General features: G+C 45.7%; 1 protein-coding gene across 7 annotated transcripts in view; it reads right to left on the bottom strand.

The window, feature by feature from the left end:
* Positions 1–15,617, bottom strand: part of FRMD4A (FERM domain containing 4A) — a 608,042-nt gene that overhangs the window by 95,222 nt on the left and 497,203 nt on the right. For all 7 annotated transcript variants that reach the window (XM_014549925.1, XM_005878894.2, XM_005878895.2 and 4 more), the window contains 4 exons: positions 11,901–11,984; positions 6,741–6,806; positions 6,464–6,521; positions 2,217–2,303 (listed from right to left, as the gene is read on the bottom strand). In XM_014549925.1, the coding sequence (XP_014405411.1) occupies positions 2,217–2,303; positions 6,464–6,521; positions 6,741–6,806; positions 11,901–11,984 (295 nt within the window). The remainder of the gene's footprint in view (positions 1–2,216; positions 2,304–6,463; positions 6,522–6,740; positions 6,807–11,900; positions 11,985–15,617) is intronic.

Genomic DNA, 15,617 nt, shown 5'->3' with positions numbered 1-15,617 from the left:
GAAGCTATGGGGGGGGAAAGAGGAACAACTGTAATAATCTGAACAATAAAGATTTAATTTAAAAAAATTAAAAAATACAAAAAATAGTGAAAATAAACATTAAAAGTAATATAGTAAAGTATTAGAGAAATCTATTTACTGTTCAGGTGACTGGCCATGTTATACCCCTTTGCTTCAAATAAAATTTGTGTTCCTCTAAAAAAAATAAAAATAAAAAATAAAAGAAATAAAAATGAGTGAAGGAAGAAAGGAAGGAAGGAAAGAAGGAATCAGCATTGACCCTGATGGCTTGGTTGTCCCTCACTGGCAGGAGACTTGAGAATCCCAACTACTTCCTCAGAGGCTAGAGAAAAATAGGCTATTTTGAGTAATAACTCAGTCTGAGTAGAGCCAATATCCTAAATAAATATATTGACCTTTTAACATTTTTGAATGTTAAATGACCTGGGCAAGCTCCACAAATGAGAGTAAAAGCTCATACTCAATGGCTGATTATTCACACCTCTGACTTCCTACTTCTTATCTTGAAACCTGTTTTAGAGTCTTAAGAGCCTCTGAATTTATCAGTTATAATTATTGAGCCCTTGGAATGTGTCATACCCAAGTGTTATCTTGTTACCTCTTCAATCTTCATTAGTACCTCAATTAGAGAAACAAAGCAAACTTAAACATATTAAGAACTTAAACTGAAAATGTATGGGTACTTGTTAACATGTCTTTCAAAATGCTCCAAGAGAGAGAGGAGGATTCAACCACTGGATTTTAATGAACTCGGCTATGAAACTGAAGTGTCCACGTTGGCCTTGGCCTTCTACCAATGTGGGCAATGAAGAGCTGGATAGAGCGTAACCAGCATTTTGATAAAGGATCTGCGATTATTTATTCTTCGTTCTTGCAAGCAGAAAAAAACCACCATGCAGGTTGAAAAGAGAGGACTGTCAGTATAAAAAGAAGGAGGGAGTGAAGAGAAAACTGGAGGAGAAAAAGCACAGGCATTTATATGGGAAAGAGGCAGAGGGGAGCAGGAAGAAAGAGACAATGTGACCAAGAAAAACAGAGGGAAAATAAAAACACAGGGTCCAATTCCTGTTTTACAGGATCCAAGTGCAAACTGGAGGGTTTTGGGAGATCCCCACAAAATAACATGCTCTGAATAGCCAGATGCCTACTGAATTGTTCCCACGACAGAATTCCTTCACATCATTTGCTCAGGATCTATTCTTAGAACTTAACTGACTTCTGATGAATTGAGTGAAAATCCTCCCCAACATGGGCCATTTCCCCCATTCAATTATAAAGAGTTGGCTGAGAGTGGGTGTAACAGGATAGACGAGATACGCTCAGCTGTACAGTATGCATTTCAATCCTGGGCGTGGCTAACAAAGCCTGGAGAGCAATCTGGAATGACATAATGGATCAATATTGCTTTCTCTCTCATACAGCAAGTGTGGTTTTGAGACTTTTGATATGTATTTCAGGGTTTAAACTATATACCGGCCTCTCTCCATGATCTTCTGCCAGAGGATCTGAATGACAGCTCTTGCCTCAGAGATATTTTTCCCTTATAATTTTTCAATTTGTTCTGGTCTGAAAAATGTGTGTCAATGAAAACAGAGAAAACGCAAGCACTGTGCCCCCTTCAAACATTCTTTTCTGTGTTCACAATGACTTTGCAGATCCCTCTCTGCTTTCTTTTTGGCAAATGACCTGATTTTCCCCAGATTTCTGATCACTTCTGACCCGCCATAAACTATTTACCGGATTTGCAGGAATGCCTCTCATGTTTCATCTCTTTTTGACCTACAATCTCTTCTTTTACCACACACACACACACACACACACACACACACACACACACACACACACGCTTTGGGAAAATGCAGATTAGTTTCAGGATTCAAGAATGACCTTCCCCTACTTTCCTGAAGGCAAAACACCCCCAGAAATTAAGGGATAGGACAATCCCTCAGAGTCCTTTCGCCCATTTCCTCAGGGAGAGCTGAGTCAGTCTCACCTTAAATAATTATAACTGCTTACTTTCCTTATTGATGGGAAAAAACCATTTACCCAGGGAGCTCAGGCTAGATTTCTGCGCAGTAATTTGCACACACTCACAGTAGCAAGGGCGTGGTGAGCCCAGAGGCCCTCAGGCTGCGCGGCATAACATTTTACTCACTTTTCCGCTGTTCCTCTGTCTCACAAAAGCGAGCACGTACCTTCCGTGGCTTCACTTTGTCGTGGTAGTCATACTGGAAGATTCCTTTGTAGCTCAGTCCCAGCCACCACGGGATCCCCTGCTTGTCCTGGGACACCAACAGGATATGTGTAAGTATGGGCCAGAGAAGATAAGCACAAACAGAAGACCTCCTGGTTCATCTCAAGACAAGGAAATGTAAACTCCTTGAAGTGAACGGAGCCCATCTCTCCACACTTTACTTTAGCAGATGTGCCCAGTCATCAGATGATGCTCAGGGATAGGAACAGGTGCCTTAGAAAGTGCCCTGGCCAAGGACCCAGCTCGGTTCCTACCCAGCAGCACAGCCATGGTCCTTCCCCCTTTATGAGTAAGTAGCAATGCCTTGTTCTTTGTTCTCCTGAGATGTTAGGCTTTCAGTGCTGGGCACCACAAGGGAAAATCTGAGGTGCTGAGCATTCTAATAAAACGGCCTTCTGAACAGAGTAACTGTCATCAGCTCAGAGCTAGAAAGGACCATGGGGACAGGGATGACCACTCCTCAAAAAAATAATTTTAAAAAATTTTAGAGCACTTTTAGGGTCACAGTAAAATTGAAAGGGACAGAGATTTCCAGCCCTGCCCCCAAACATGCACAGTCTCCCCCACTATCAACATCCCCCCAGAGTGCTGCATTTCTTACATGACACTCCACGTCACCCCAAGTCCACTATATTAGGGTTCCCTCTAAGTGTTGTACATTCCATGGGTTTGGACAAATGCATACTGACACGTATCCACCATTATAATATCACACAGAGTGTTTTCACTGTCCTAAAAATCCTCTGTGCTCTACTATTCCTCACTCCTCCACTCCCTCCCAACTCCTGGCAACCAGTTTTCCTTTCTCAGAATGTCATAGAGTTGGAATCATACAGTAGCTTTTTAAAAAAATGTTTTTATTGATTTTTAAAGAGAGAGAAAGGGAGAGAGAGATAGGAACGTTGATGAGAGAGGAACATCATCAATTGGCTGCCTCGTGGACAGCCCCTACTGGGGATGGAGCTCACAACCCGGGCATATGCCCAAACAGGAACCACACTGGCAACATCTTACTTCCTGCGTCGATGCTCAACCACTGAACCACCCTGGCCAGGCCATATAGTAGCTTTTTAGATGAGCTTCTTTCACTTAGTAACTTATATTTAAGATTCCTCTAATTTTAAAGAAAAATAAACTACAGCAAAGGGTCAGTCCTGCTCTACTAAGGCCCCTCCCCTCCCCCTAGGAGAGCAAGGGCGGGCAAGCAGGTGCTCTCCATGCAGCCCTGCTCACCCTAAGAGGACAGCAGGGTGCCAGCAGGATTGTGTGACTCCTGCTGTTGGACAAAGCAGCAATACTGAAGCCTAGCCGTTCTGAGGACTGAATTAGAAACACCAATTCCCTCTGTTTACTCCTTTAACAGAGACCTCTTGTCCCCAGACTGTAAGCTGTAATTCTACATTCAAGTAGGATAACTGAGCTGTTAATTCAAGCTCCCAAATGCTAGGAGCTGACAGGGGGCCTATCAAGCAGCCTTTCCCCAGATTTGTCCTGATCGCCACATCGATGAATCACCGAATACACCCCATTGTAAATGTCCTGAAAACTTAAAATTGGCTTCATGGTTTTCAAATACCAAATACTTGTGAGGCAGAGTTATTTCAAGGTGAGCACGAAGCTAAAGGGCAAAAGAAAGATATTTTGAATTTTTAGAAAAGTTTTAGGGTGTAGGATTTCTTTAAAAGTTTTTTAAAGCTATAAAACCCCGGTCCCTGCCTCTGCACTGCAGTGGTTTCAGAGAACAGGACATCAAATAGACCCAATGCTGTGGCAATGCTAGGTTGACTAGGTAGGGGTTGTCACCACACCACAGGATATGGCATCTGCGAGGCCACCAAACAGGGAGTCTTGCTATGGTGGTTTAGGCTTGTTGGATTCCTGTTCGTTTTCCAAGAAAGCAGGAGAGCATTTGCTTATGCCTAGAGATTCCAAAATCCAAACCCACACGTGCACTTGGCACTCTGAAAGTCACAAGGCCTGCTGCTGGTTTCTAACACTGCAAAGGAGCGAGCACATTTCTGAAGTTTTATTGGAAGGCAGAAATCATAGATATCAGAGGCCACCTTTTTGTCAAGCTCCAGGTCTGATGAAGAAATGGAACATGGGTGTAATAAGCAAGTAAAAGAATAGGTGAAGCCTTATCTCAAGGACTTCCAATCTATCCATTTCAATCCATCTTCTTCATTAACATTGCATCTCTATAGTCTTTCAATAGCTAGAAGATTTTTGTGGGGGTAGTTAGAGAAACAAAATTTTTAATCTCTATTTCAATTATAAGAGATGGAGATGAGATCAAACTAAGAACAAACAGAGAATGTGGTCCAGGAATTCCTGAGTTCCTGGTTCCCATTCTTGAAAGCAGCCCCCCCGGCTACCTATCCCCAAAGACTATTTCCACAAAAGAGAAAGACAGTGTGCTTTCTGTGAGATGCTTCTTGTAATGTCAGGAACTATTGTTGGATCCTTATGTTTCCTTTGTGGTAACAAAGTGGAAATGGGCTTAGCCAGCACAGTGCATTTTGAGCCTCTTTTCATGTAAAACCCAATTGACTGCCCACTGACTTCAATGGCCACATTCCAGGGCACGGCCTTACACGGGGTAATCTCCTTAGAGAATTCATCTTTCTCTTTTGGGATCAGAGATAGCGCAAAAGATTACATCACATTCCTCATGACATGCTACAGTTTAGGCTTGAGAAGGGCAGGGATGGTTGTGATGGTTCTATGAGTTCTGTGAACGAGATGAAGAGGGATTAAGAGCTTTTGCTGGGCCCTGGCTGGGGGGATGAGCTGGCTGGAGGATTGCCCTGTACACAAGAAGGTCACAGGTTCAATTCCTGGTTGGGGCACATACCTAGATTGTGGGTTTGATCCCCAGTTGGGTGATCCCCCAGGGTGTGGGAGGCAATGGGTTGATGTTTCTCTCTCTCCCTCCCCTCTCCCCCCTTTATTCTTTCTAGAAATCCATGGAGGCATATCCTCAGGTGAGAATTTAAAAAAAAAAAGAGCTTCCATTGGTAGGAAGAACTATGGTAGGACATCAGGAAGAATGTAACCATTTCAGGCTTTAAGAGATCCTGAGCTGAGCTACTGGGTGGGATTAGAGTCCCTGCATATGCCTCAGAACTGGGCTCCACAAAGAGTGTTCCAATACTTGTTTCCATGATGGAAATGTATACATCCAACTACTCAATTCAATTTTCAATAAACACTCAGTAAATCCATGTACCAGGCACTACACTGGGTTCCAAGAATATATAACCAAATGCAACACAGTGTTTGCCATCAAATGCCTGCAGTTTACTGGATGATACAGGCAATTAAATGCATACCAAGGACATGCAAAGTGTGCAAGCTGCACAGGTGACACAGATGAATAAAACATGGCGCATGTTCTAGTCTACAGAAATTAAAAATACAGTTGGGCAGAAACAAGAGAAAAGAAACTGGTAGAAGAGCAAGAGAATCTCAGGTTGTCTGGTGAAAGTATCTTGAATTCAGAAGTGTTTCCTGCTCTTTTTTGGCCTGGAGGCAATGACTTATTAAACTTTTAATGTTGGGGTAAAGTAAGGAAGGGAAATTATGCTTTCTCGTCATAGAAAAGGACACATGGGTACATCATTATCTATTATTTCAAAGAAGGGATCCCAATATGGGATATTATGAATAAAGTTAAAGAGAATTTAGAATGGGGTCCATGTCACATTGGACTTGCCATCACAATATTGAAGGAGACAGATCCTGTCTTCTTAGTCCTTCATTCCATTTGTCAGCTGACAACACAGTCCACCTCTCAAGTTGCCTGTGTGGCATTTGACCACCAAGAAAAACACTGTTGATTCAGCTCAAAGTTTCTGTTCTCTACAGTTCCATGTATTTCGATGGAATCTTCCGACTGAGAGGCTCTGAGACCCTGACCTTCCAGGGTCCTTCTGAGAATGAAAGGAGGTAGGGATCTGTCATACCCACTTTTCAAAAGCAAAGCTGAGTGTTGGAGAGTAACTGAATCCAGTCCTACTAGCCTAGGGAAAGGTTGCTCTAATCCCTCTGAAGCTGCAATCTTCCTGACCAAGTCCTCCTCCCCAACCTCCATGCCCCAAAAAATCTTCAAGAAACTTTTTTTTAAATGAGATTCTTTTTAAAAATTTATGACAGGCTTAACAACCATCATCAAATGAATTCACTTACCTTCACTGCATAATAGTGAACCCCGTAGGTTGGGAGAGACTCCACGATGCTCATGTAGCTGGGAAGACAACACACACACACGGGGTGGTTATTTGGCAGAACTACCATGTACATATTTGTGTGTATATGTGTGTGCATGATAAAGTTCTTGGAGTGATTATTTACTTGGAAATTAACTTGAATCACCCCCTTACCCCCAACCCTGGAGATAGGGCTTTCTGAGAAGAACTGAACACCCTGACATAACATGATCTCAGGAGCACTGGGGGGCACTTACTTCACAATAGCTTGACCTCTGGTCTGGCCATTCAGTTTCTTGTAGTGCTCAATCACTCGGTCCTCACTGCAAGTACAAGAAAAGGGCTCTGTTATCACCCTAAGTCAACAGCTGAGCACCTGCCGAGTAGAGATGCTTCTTCTGAGCCCCAGAAGCTCCTGAGAAGCTCCAAGGAGCCAACAACTCCTGGAAAAAGGATTTGTCCTGAAGTGGCATTTCCAAACTGATTTAAAAAGTCCATTTTCCCCTCAAAGGATTCTCACTGTCTTTATCTTGGACTTATCGTCACAGAATTAAGATTAGAGCTCAGGTTTTGGGTCAGTTCCTTGCAAGACATGATTCCATGAGAGACGAGGAAGAAGTGGGGAGCAGGCATCTCAGTTGGAAAGGGCAGGGGACAGGGGATGGGAAAAGGATCGACTGGCCGGGGGAGGGCAGAACACCAGAACCTCACCAGAACATCCACACCTACCTCCCCTGCATCAGATGTCAAGGTGGGGGGGCTTCCATGGAGGAGAGGAAAGTTTTGGAATTAGGGCCTAGTTAACACAAAGCATGAGGCCCCGATGAAAGGCTCAGAATGCCCTTTTTATCTTCTGAACTCTTAATTCCCAAACAAGAAGAGATCAGCTCTTGCCTTGGGCGCTAATGGCTAGCCAAACACTTCTTCGAGAGGGTGGAGGGCTGGAGGGGCCTCTCTGATAAGAGTCTCTGGGACCAGCCAGGTGGGAGCTGTGGCTGCTCCCACTGTTGCCTTTGGAAGCATAGAGATAAGCTTGGGAGTCTCAGGGGAGGCACATTCCAACTGCTAAGTAAGGAGTCAGGTCCAAAAGCCTAGGCCTTGTGACCTGGCATATGGCCTTGGAACCTTATGACGGACTCAGATCCTAGGGATGGACCTTCAAGACCTCAGTGGTGGATCTTTATTATCTACTATTAACTTATCCCAGAACTGATCTGCAGCCTTTTTCACCTCTTCTTTTCCAGCTAGACCATTTCAGGGGGTAACATGTCCTATATCAGTGATGGCGAACCTATGACACGCGTGTCAGAGATGACACACAAACTCATTTTTTTGGTTGATTTTTCTTTGTTAAATGGCATTTAAATATATAAAATAAATATCAAAAATATAAGTCTTTGTTTTACTATGGTTGCAAATATCAAAAAATTTATATATGTGACACGGCACCAGAGTTAAGTTAGAGTTTTTCAAAATGCTGACATGCCGAGCTCAAAAGGTTTGCCATCACTGTCCTATATGTTCCTTACCTTCTACTTAGGGGTAATTTATTTACCTTCCACTTACTATTTTAATCTTTATGAATATCTCTTCACTCTAGTGTTCTGAAATTTGGTGCATGTAAAGTGGTCTGACTCTTCACAAGAAAGCACCTTCATATACACCAGGAACTGGGATCGGATCCTCTAAGGGCCCTTCCTCTAGCTGGAGAGCTGTTTCTGTGGAGTCTGGGCACCTTCTGTCCTCAAAGGGAAGATGCAGCCTATTTCTCCTCAGTGCCCACACACCATGGAGGTTCTGCATAGAGTGTGACAAAACCCTCTTCTGACAGAATTCTCTAGAAACATCCTCTTTGGGTAGACACCAGCCTCAACAGACATGCAGAGGTGGGTCAGGACATCCCAGGGTTGCCTTTCCAGATTCCTCCCCACCTGCCCATTGAATCCACGCTGCATTGGCACGTTTCCTACCACTTGATCTGGAATTTTGTGGGGTCAACTCCTAGATCCGGGGTCAAGCAAGTCAGTGTATATATGAGCCTATTTCCTTCTTAGCTCTGAGAGAGAGGACCTGGCTGAGCTGGAGAGATGAAAATCCATACAGTGCTGCAGCTCTGAACACAATTGAGGCTCAGGGAAAACACCACTGAGCCAGAAACACTGCCTGAATGCCTGACCATGGGTTCTCAATGTGTCTGACAGCTGCAGGGCCCTCACCCGTCACCTCGCTTACCCTGTCTCTCCTGCTGTCTGAGACCATCTGTGAGGCCACAGTATCTCCCTTCTCCCTCCTCACCTTCCCCATTCCTTTTGCCCCAATTGAAACACTGTGGTCCCACGTGCCATACAGCTGACCAGGAACATATCCTGCCTCCCGCCCTGCTCTGGCTACCTCCTCCGGAAGTTACAGATGGACCAAGGGCTTTGCAGTATCCCAACTACCCCAGACTGGTGCTAGGGACTCAAGGGAATAATTATCAGCCAGAGTAAACAGAATAGCAAGACACTATTTGGAGGACAAGGCAGTTCATATAGAAAAAAGACAAGTGACTGGAGCTGGCTGTGCCCTGGCCCTGGGCTGGGTCATGTCACTAAGTTAAAGCACCTCTGCAGAGGAGGGGTCCAGGAGACACACGGGTGATGCAAAGGCAAATCAGGTGATAGAGACATGGTTCCGTGTCTTGGAGGAGCCATGGGCCTGCCATTGTCTGAAGCAAAGGAAGATGTCTCCGCCCTGTGTGGTGTGCTAGCATTCACAAACTAGGCACTGGAGAGAATCCGGGTCAGGGACCCTCAGCATATAACTTTATGCCCCAGATGCCTCCCTGGAAGGGGAATCACGTGGAATGAGAAGTCCCAGTTTGTTAAAGGCATGGGGAAAACTAGCAGAAAGATTACTGCCCTGTTACTTAGTGTTATGATATACCTCTCACTACTTTCTAAAAATTGCCTTATGTAACAGTTTACTTTCTCCTTCAAATACAGTCACATTAGACTGGTATGGTTCATCCCATTTCCCAGGTGGGGAATTTACTTAGTGTTATGATATACCTCTCACTACTTTCTAAATTGCCTTATGTAACAGTTCAAGTACAGTCACATTAGGCTGGTATGGTTCATCCCATTTCCCAGGTGGGGAATCGAGGCAGCAGAGGAGTAACTGGAGCTCCCCTCGATGCACCGACTTGGCCGAGGTTCTAGACCCGCAGCTCTGCTCACCGGGTGGCGCTGCTTCCCCTCACGAGTGGGATGGAGCTCCCTATGGTTTATTTTGGCCCAAGCTTGTCCATTGCATCTGCAAAGGCCAGGGAGTGCAGGAGGGCCCCGAAGAACAGCAAATGCACATCCTTCATTTCGGAATGATCAGGCAATTCAAAACTATGGGCAACTTGATGGAGACTGTGATGTGAGGCGTGAATGAAGGTTTCTCCAGCTTTTACAAAGGGTCATGATTAAGCCTGCAGATGAGGGGTGACGCTGAGGCAGAGTGGGAAAACGTCTAATAAGCTTGGGAGGCTGGCTCTGTCTCCAGTCTACATCTATTAGAAGCATGATCAGCATTTATCCCTTTCCTGGCATCTCTGCTTTTTAAAAAATCTGAAATAGGTAGGCTGGAATGTTAAAGCCAACCACAACCAGCCAACGATAATGAAATATGGTGAAGGCCCATTTGTTAGTTGGTGTTTTTAAACAATTCATCATCAGGATGGCCCATGCTACTGGCTTACTTGTTTATCACCTGGGCTGTGAAGCCTGAGGGCATGTCCCTCCCCGGTCCTGCATCCTCAGGTGCACTGATATGGTGGCCGGGTGTCTGTGGGTCTAAACAGGGACGGGGGAGGTGCTGGCATGGCCACAGAAACGGAGGGGTGTTCTCAAAAGACAGTTACAGATGTGGATGGAGAGGAAGATGTCCTACTGACCAAAGAGAACCTGTGAACAGGAAGGAAGGAGTCTGTGTGTCAGAAATAGAGATAGAGACACAGAAGGGTCGGGGAGAGAAGTGTGTTAGAGGGGAGAGAGGAGTTCATAACTCTGAAATAAGCATGGGGTATAAAAAATGTTTGAAAACAAATGAATGAGGAGCTATCTGAGAAATGGATTAGGCTACAAGCAACTCTGATTCCCAAACAACCCACTAACATTACAGTCCCTGCTAGCAGTTCCGTTCGCATTGTTAAACCCTTGTGTCTCTAGCTCCTTCACCACTGGTTTCCTGAAAAGAAACAGCTTGGGGGGGGGGGGGGGGGAGAGCAGATAAGGCCCAGGGGCCTACGGAACTGGGGAGAGGGCAATAGTGTTCCAGGAACATGGGGACGGGATGCCATCTGCTGGGGTTCACAGGTGCAGATGGCCAGGCTGGAAGTCCGGGAGCTGACACATGCAACAGATTCCATCTTTGAAACGATATAAAGCCACTAGTTATCAAAGGAAGAATGTCAATGAAAGCATTCAGAGGGATGAAATCAGGGTGCCAGCCCACGTAGCTCTCTCAGTTCCTGCCCAGCTGCCCATCCCGGGCCTCGCGGGGAGAAATGACTTGTACTGGCGTTTACGCCTGTTGTGCCCTGTGCATCAGATCGCCCCACCCTGGCCCAGGAATCCCTTCAAGCCCCCGTGGGACTGGAAAAGCGCGAGATAAGATGAACTGTGAGGAATCTGTAAACTTTACAAAGCACATCACAGAAGTGTTTGTAAGAGTCACGTTATTGTTTATCAGGATCGACTTGTTCTGGGATTTTAAATTGTGTTTTATAAAAGCAGTTCTGATGCTCTTTGGTAAGGAGTCAGAAGAAATACGGGGAAGCTGCACTGTGCTTTCCTAGGGACAGGGTCAGGGTCCGTGCGCCCAGCAGAATTCAACACAGGACCCAGGAATGCAAGCCCCTCTCCACTGTGACCCAACCCCCAATCTGCGCACCTTTCAGACACCCGACTCACTCGGAATCAATAGTTTCAGGCCTGACAGATGAACTACGGTTTAATGTTTCATGGCAGCTAACACAGGAGACATGAAACATTGTGGGGAAATGAAAGAATCAACCTTGCTCTTCTGTGAAGAAAAATCCCTGCAGCCCTCCCCCAACTCAAGCCCCTGCGCACATCCTGCCATCAAAGGGGATTCCACAAGGAAACCCGAGCAGCACATGAAAGGATCTCCAAGGAGGGAAGCTTTCAACGGGAAACTCTAGAGGATTTTCTTTTTTAAAAATGAAAGAAAATGGGAAAAGGAGAGTGTCACACATACTGCGTCATTCAAATAAATGCAGAACCGGGTTTCATGGAGACCCCAGCCACTTAATATACAATTGGGGTCTGAGGTGACCCTGCGTGGCCGGGAGGGGGCTCTGGTCGGAGCCTCACACACCCCAGAAGGGCTCGCTCCTGGAGAAGACCCCTGGGAGAGAAGCAGCTTACCAGTAGGCCAGGGAAGGGTGCTCCTTCAGGGCTTGGGTGGGAAGTGCTGGCAGCTTCTTCAAGTCGCTCCTCACCACCTCATTGCTGCAAGACAGGGCGGAGACAGAGGGAATGCCAAGAAACTCACTCACCCTCCAGCGACCACGCACCAGGCCTCATGGTGAGACCCCACATCGGTTCCCCTTTAATGAAAAGTGGTGGGAGGAAGGAGTGCTTTCCTTATATGTATTTACTTATTTACTTACTAACTTACTAGAGAGGAAAAAGCACACTCAACATGCAGAGCCCAGAGCTCACACGTGGCTGTGGTTCCTTCTCAAACCCTGCACACAGACCGAGGCCCTGAGTAGCCCGAACCTGGGAGAAGGGTCACCAATGCGCCTGCCCGGTTTGGGGCGCTGCCATGGGCTCCTGGGGCTCCGAGGAGAGGCCACCTGGCGGCTTTTCCCCAGAGAGTTACTCCTTCACTAACACACATGTCAATTTTCTTTGCTAGGATTGACCACACGTTGGAACCTGCTTTCTGGAAGATGACAAATAACTTAGAAATGGAAATTACTCTGGAAGTGTGAAGTAGACTATCTGGTATAGTCTGCTATACCAGAGGAGGAGGCCAGGCCCCAGAAACTCTTTTTCCCACAGACTTGCGTGTTCTCAGGTACAGATGACACATTAACCGCTCCTCGTGTAACCAGCGCACTTCAAATGCTTGGCTTCCCTCTGGACAGATTTCTGGGTGTTTGCGCCCACTCTCTACCTCCAGAGGCAACTAGTGGCATCCACTGGGGGAGGTTCTATTTAAAGGGTGTTTCCCTATACCGGTCCACCAAGGCCCCTCAGAGTCCATGACGCTCACCCTGTGGCATCCTTCCTTGGACCACAGTCTAGCAGATTCCATGCTGCTCACCCCAAACAAGGCAAACACTGGCCACAGGGACCTTGGGCAGTAACAACTAACAAGCGGTGAGCTAGCAGCTCAATAAGGAAATAAGAAGGAAGGAAGGAAGAAACACTACAGTCATAGACAGGAGCTCCTGAGGCATATGGTCAACAACTCCCCCCCCCCCCGCCCCCCCGCAATGCTCAGATGGCTAACTGGAGGACGTGTCCTCCCGAGTCCCCACCCAGCTGGGAATGCTGCCCATAGCAATGGAACAGCAGTTGCCTTTCCGATACCAAGTGGCACTGGGCAAAACCATTCCAATACTTTCAGTTCATGTATGTGGTGACAAAGAAACACATGTGTGGTGGGTGGTGACATTATAGCTGTTCCCAGAAAGGGCATTTTTCAGGTGGACTAAGAAACAGTGGTAGTGAGTGTTTGAAAATTCTGACTTTGAACAACCACCCAGAAGGAAAAGCTGAACTTGTTATTGAGTCAATAAAGCCAAGTACTGGAACTGTTTTCATCTAAGTGGAAAGGCGAGAATTTGTCAATTAATAACCAACAAGCTGGAGGCATTTCTGGAGCCCCTGCTATGTGGAAGGTATGGTCGGGGTACAAAAAAAAAACGACAAAAAAACCCCAAAAACAATGAGCCAAAGTCCTCAGCTAAAAGGGGCTCACAATTTAGTGTGGGAGGCCAGAGGAAGGAATGACAAGGTAACTGACAATATGAGCAGTGTTTGATCATGTAGATTCAAACAAAACTTAAAAGTTCAGAAGAAAGAAGGAGCCCCCATGGACTCTGGTGTAGGAATAGGCTTTGGAGTAGGGTCTGCAAGGAGAAAAGGGGAGGACTGTCATGGATCTCCTCAATGGAACACAGCAGAGCATGGAGGCCATGTAATCTGAACCGAAGGGATCAATTAGAGTGGATAGTATATAAAAGGCAATGAAGCTAAATAAAAAGAAGATTAGGCACAAAATTTTGAGGTCCTGCACTGTCAGGCTGATAGAATTCAAATTGATCCAGTAGACAATGTCAGCCACTGGAGGTTTCAAACAGGTAAGCTCCGGGGTCAGGAAAATTCAATTCCCAAGCAGGGTTTGGAATCTTTATTCATATGCTGTTAAGGCATAGTTAGAGCAAATATTCAGTTCACCAAACATTTGAGAGCCCACAAGGATGAATTTCTGGATCTTCTCTCCCCTATTTAGCTATAATAGGGTCCCTGAGAAAGGGGAGTGGAGTCACTGATTCATCAGTGCCTAGCATGGCGCCTTAAATGTCTATCAAAAGGCACTTTTTAGGGATGAACTTTTTATTGGATGAAACTGTGAGAAAGGCAATGAAGCTGAAGTTTGAGCTTGGCTTTACTCACTCTCATCACGTCTACAGTTTATTTGGGGAAGGAAGGAGTTGAAGGAAGAAGGGATTGTCTTACCACCAAACACTAGTTTGTTGGCAAACAAATTTCCCTGATGACAGGCCCAGGTTTGACTTCCTCGCTGGAGCTTGCAGTGGGCTCTCAAGCTTTCCCCCAGGGCGAGGTTACACAGACAAATACAACAAGAAATCACTAAGGCATGAAGCCCGTCCAAATCCATTACGTTCTGGAAGGGATCCATGGCCCTTAAACCTTCCCCAAGGACATAGATGTAGAAATGTTCTATTTGCCTTTCTGCTGTCTGTAAACATCTGGAGTAACTGAGAGGTGGCCAGTCCTGTCAGGGAGCTGGCCAAACTCTGTGGCCGCAGTACAGAAAACTGCCCCAGCGGAAGACTGGTCACTCTATCTCCAGAGACATGAGGAGCTAAATCCTAACAAATGTGCTGAAAGCTCCCAGCTTCCTCTCTCAGGGTCCCCCACCCAGCCACCTCCCCAGAGTTCAGTGCACCTGATAAATGCCAACTTATAAAACACCCTAAACAGTGATCACGTCTTAAAGAAAGGAAAAAGGGCTCTGAGACAGTCGTTTGCTAAACTGGGAATAAAACCAAAGTCTTCTTATTTTTAATATTAACCAGATTTTATCCCAAACATCTGGGTAGTTATTAGTGCTGCCAGCAAAAATATGGTCTCTCGGTGTCTTTGATAGAGGGGGTTGATGCTGCATCTTTTCTACTGCCTGCACTGCTCATAAAACACACAGAGTTCCCATGATCTACAGCAGATAACACTAAGATTTCTATCAATACATCAAATAGGAATTTACCACAAATAAGAGCAACAACAAATTTCACCGAGCCATCATAAAGTGAAGAAATAAAAAAGTTAAATTTGATAGGAGGATTGCAAAATCCACAATGTGTTTGTTTTCCTACAAAGGACGAGGAAATGCTGTTCAGAAGATTCCCTTCAGATCCAATGAGATTTCATAATTGGCAGGATAAACCTGGGGCACTGGGGATATGCTCAGCGTGGAAGAATCCTCCCTGAAACGAGTGTTTGTGGATGTGTGCACCGGAACTGACACAATAAAGAGAGCAGGCGACCCTGAAAGTTATACCAGTGTGACACGAAGGACTAACCTGAAACTCAGAAACGGTAATATTGTGCTAGTGTCACACTAACGCCTTCATATTTTCTGAGCGTATCATGAGGGTAAAGTTCTCCAGGGAGAGGTATTTCCTAAGTAAAAAAGAGTATTACAGCTCCTCGCTATCCACAGCTCCAAAATCTGCAAAGCGCTAAGAAACAAACAACCCCCTTGGTGGCAACCTAACCTGTCCCACAGGATGACCCTTGACCTTCTTCTCTCCCATGTGGTGGTACATCTGTGCTGGTGCAGGAGCAGTAACGGGGGCAGCAGACAGTGCTGCCCAGCCCCTG

This window comes from Myotis brandtii, unplaced genomic scaffold (genome assembly GCF_000412655.1).
Source record: "Myotis brandtii unplaced genomic scaffold, ASM41265v1 scaffold576, whole genome shotgun sequence".
Taxonomy (NCBI): Eukaryota; Metazoa; Chordata; class Mammalia; order Chiroptera; family Vespertilionidae; genus Myotis; species Myotis brandtii.
This window is presented reverse-complemented; position numbering and strand designations above follow the sequence as displayed.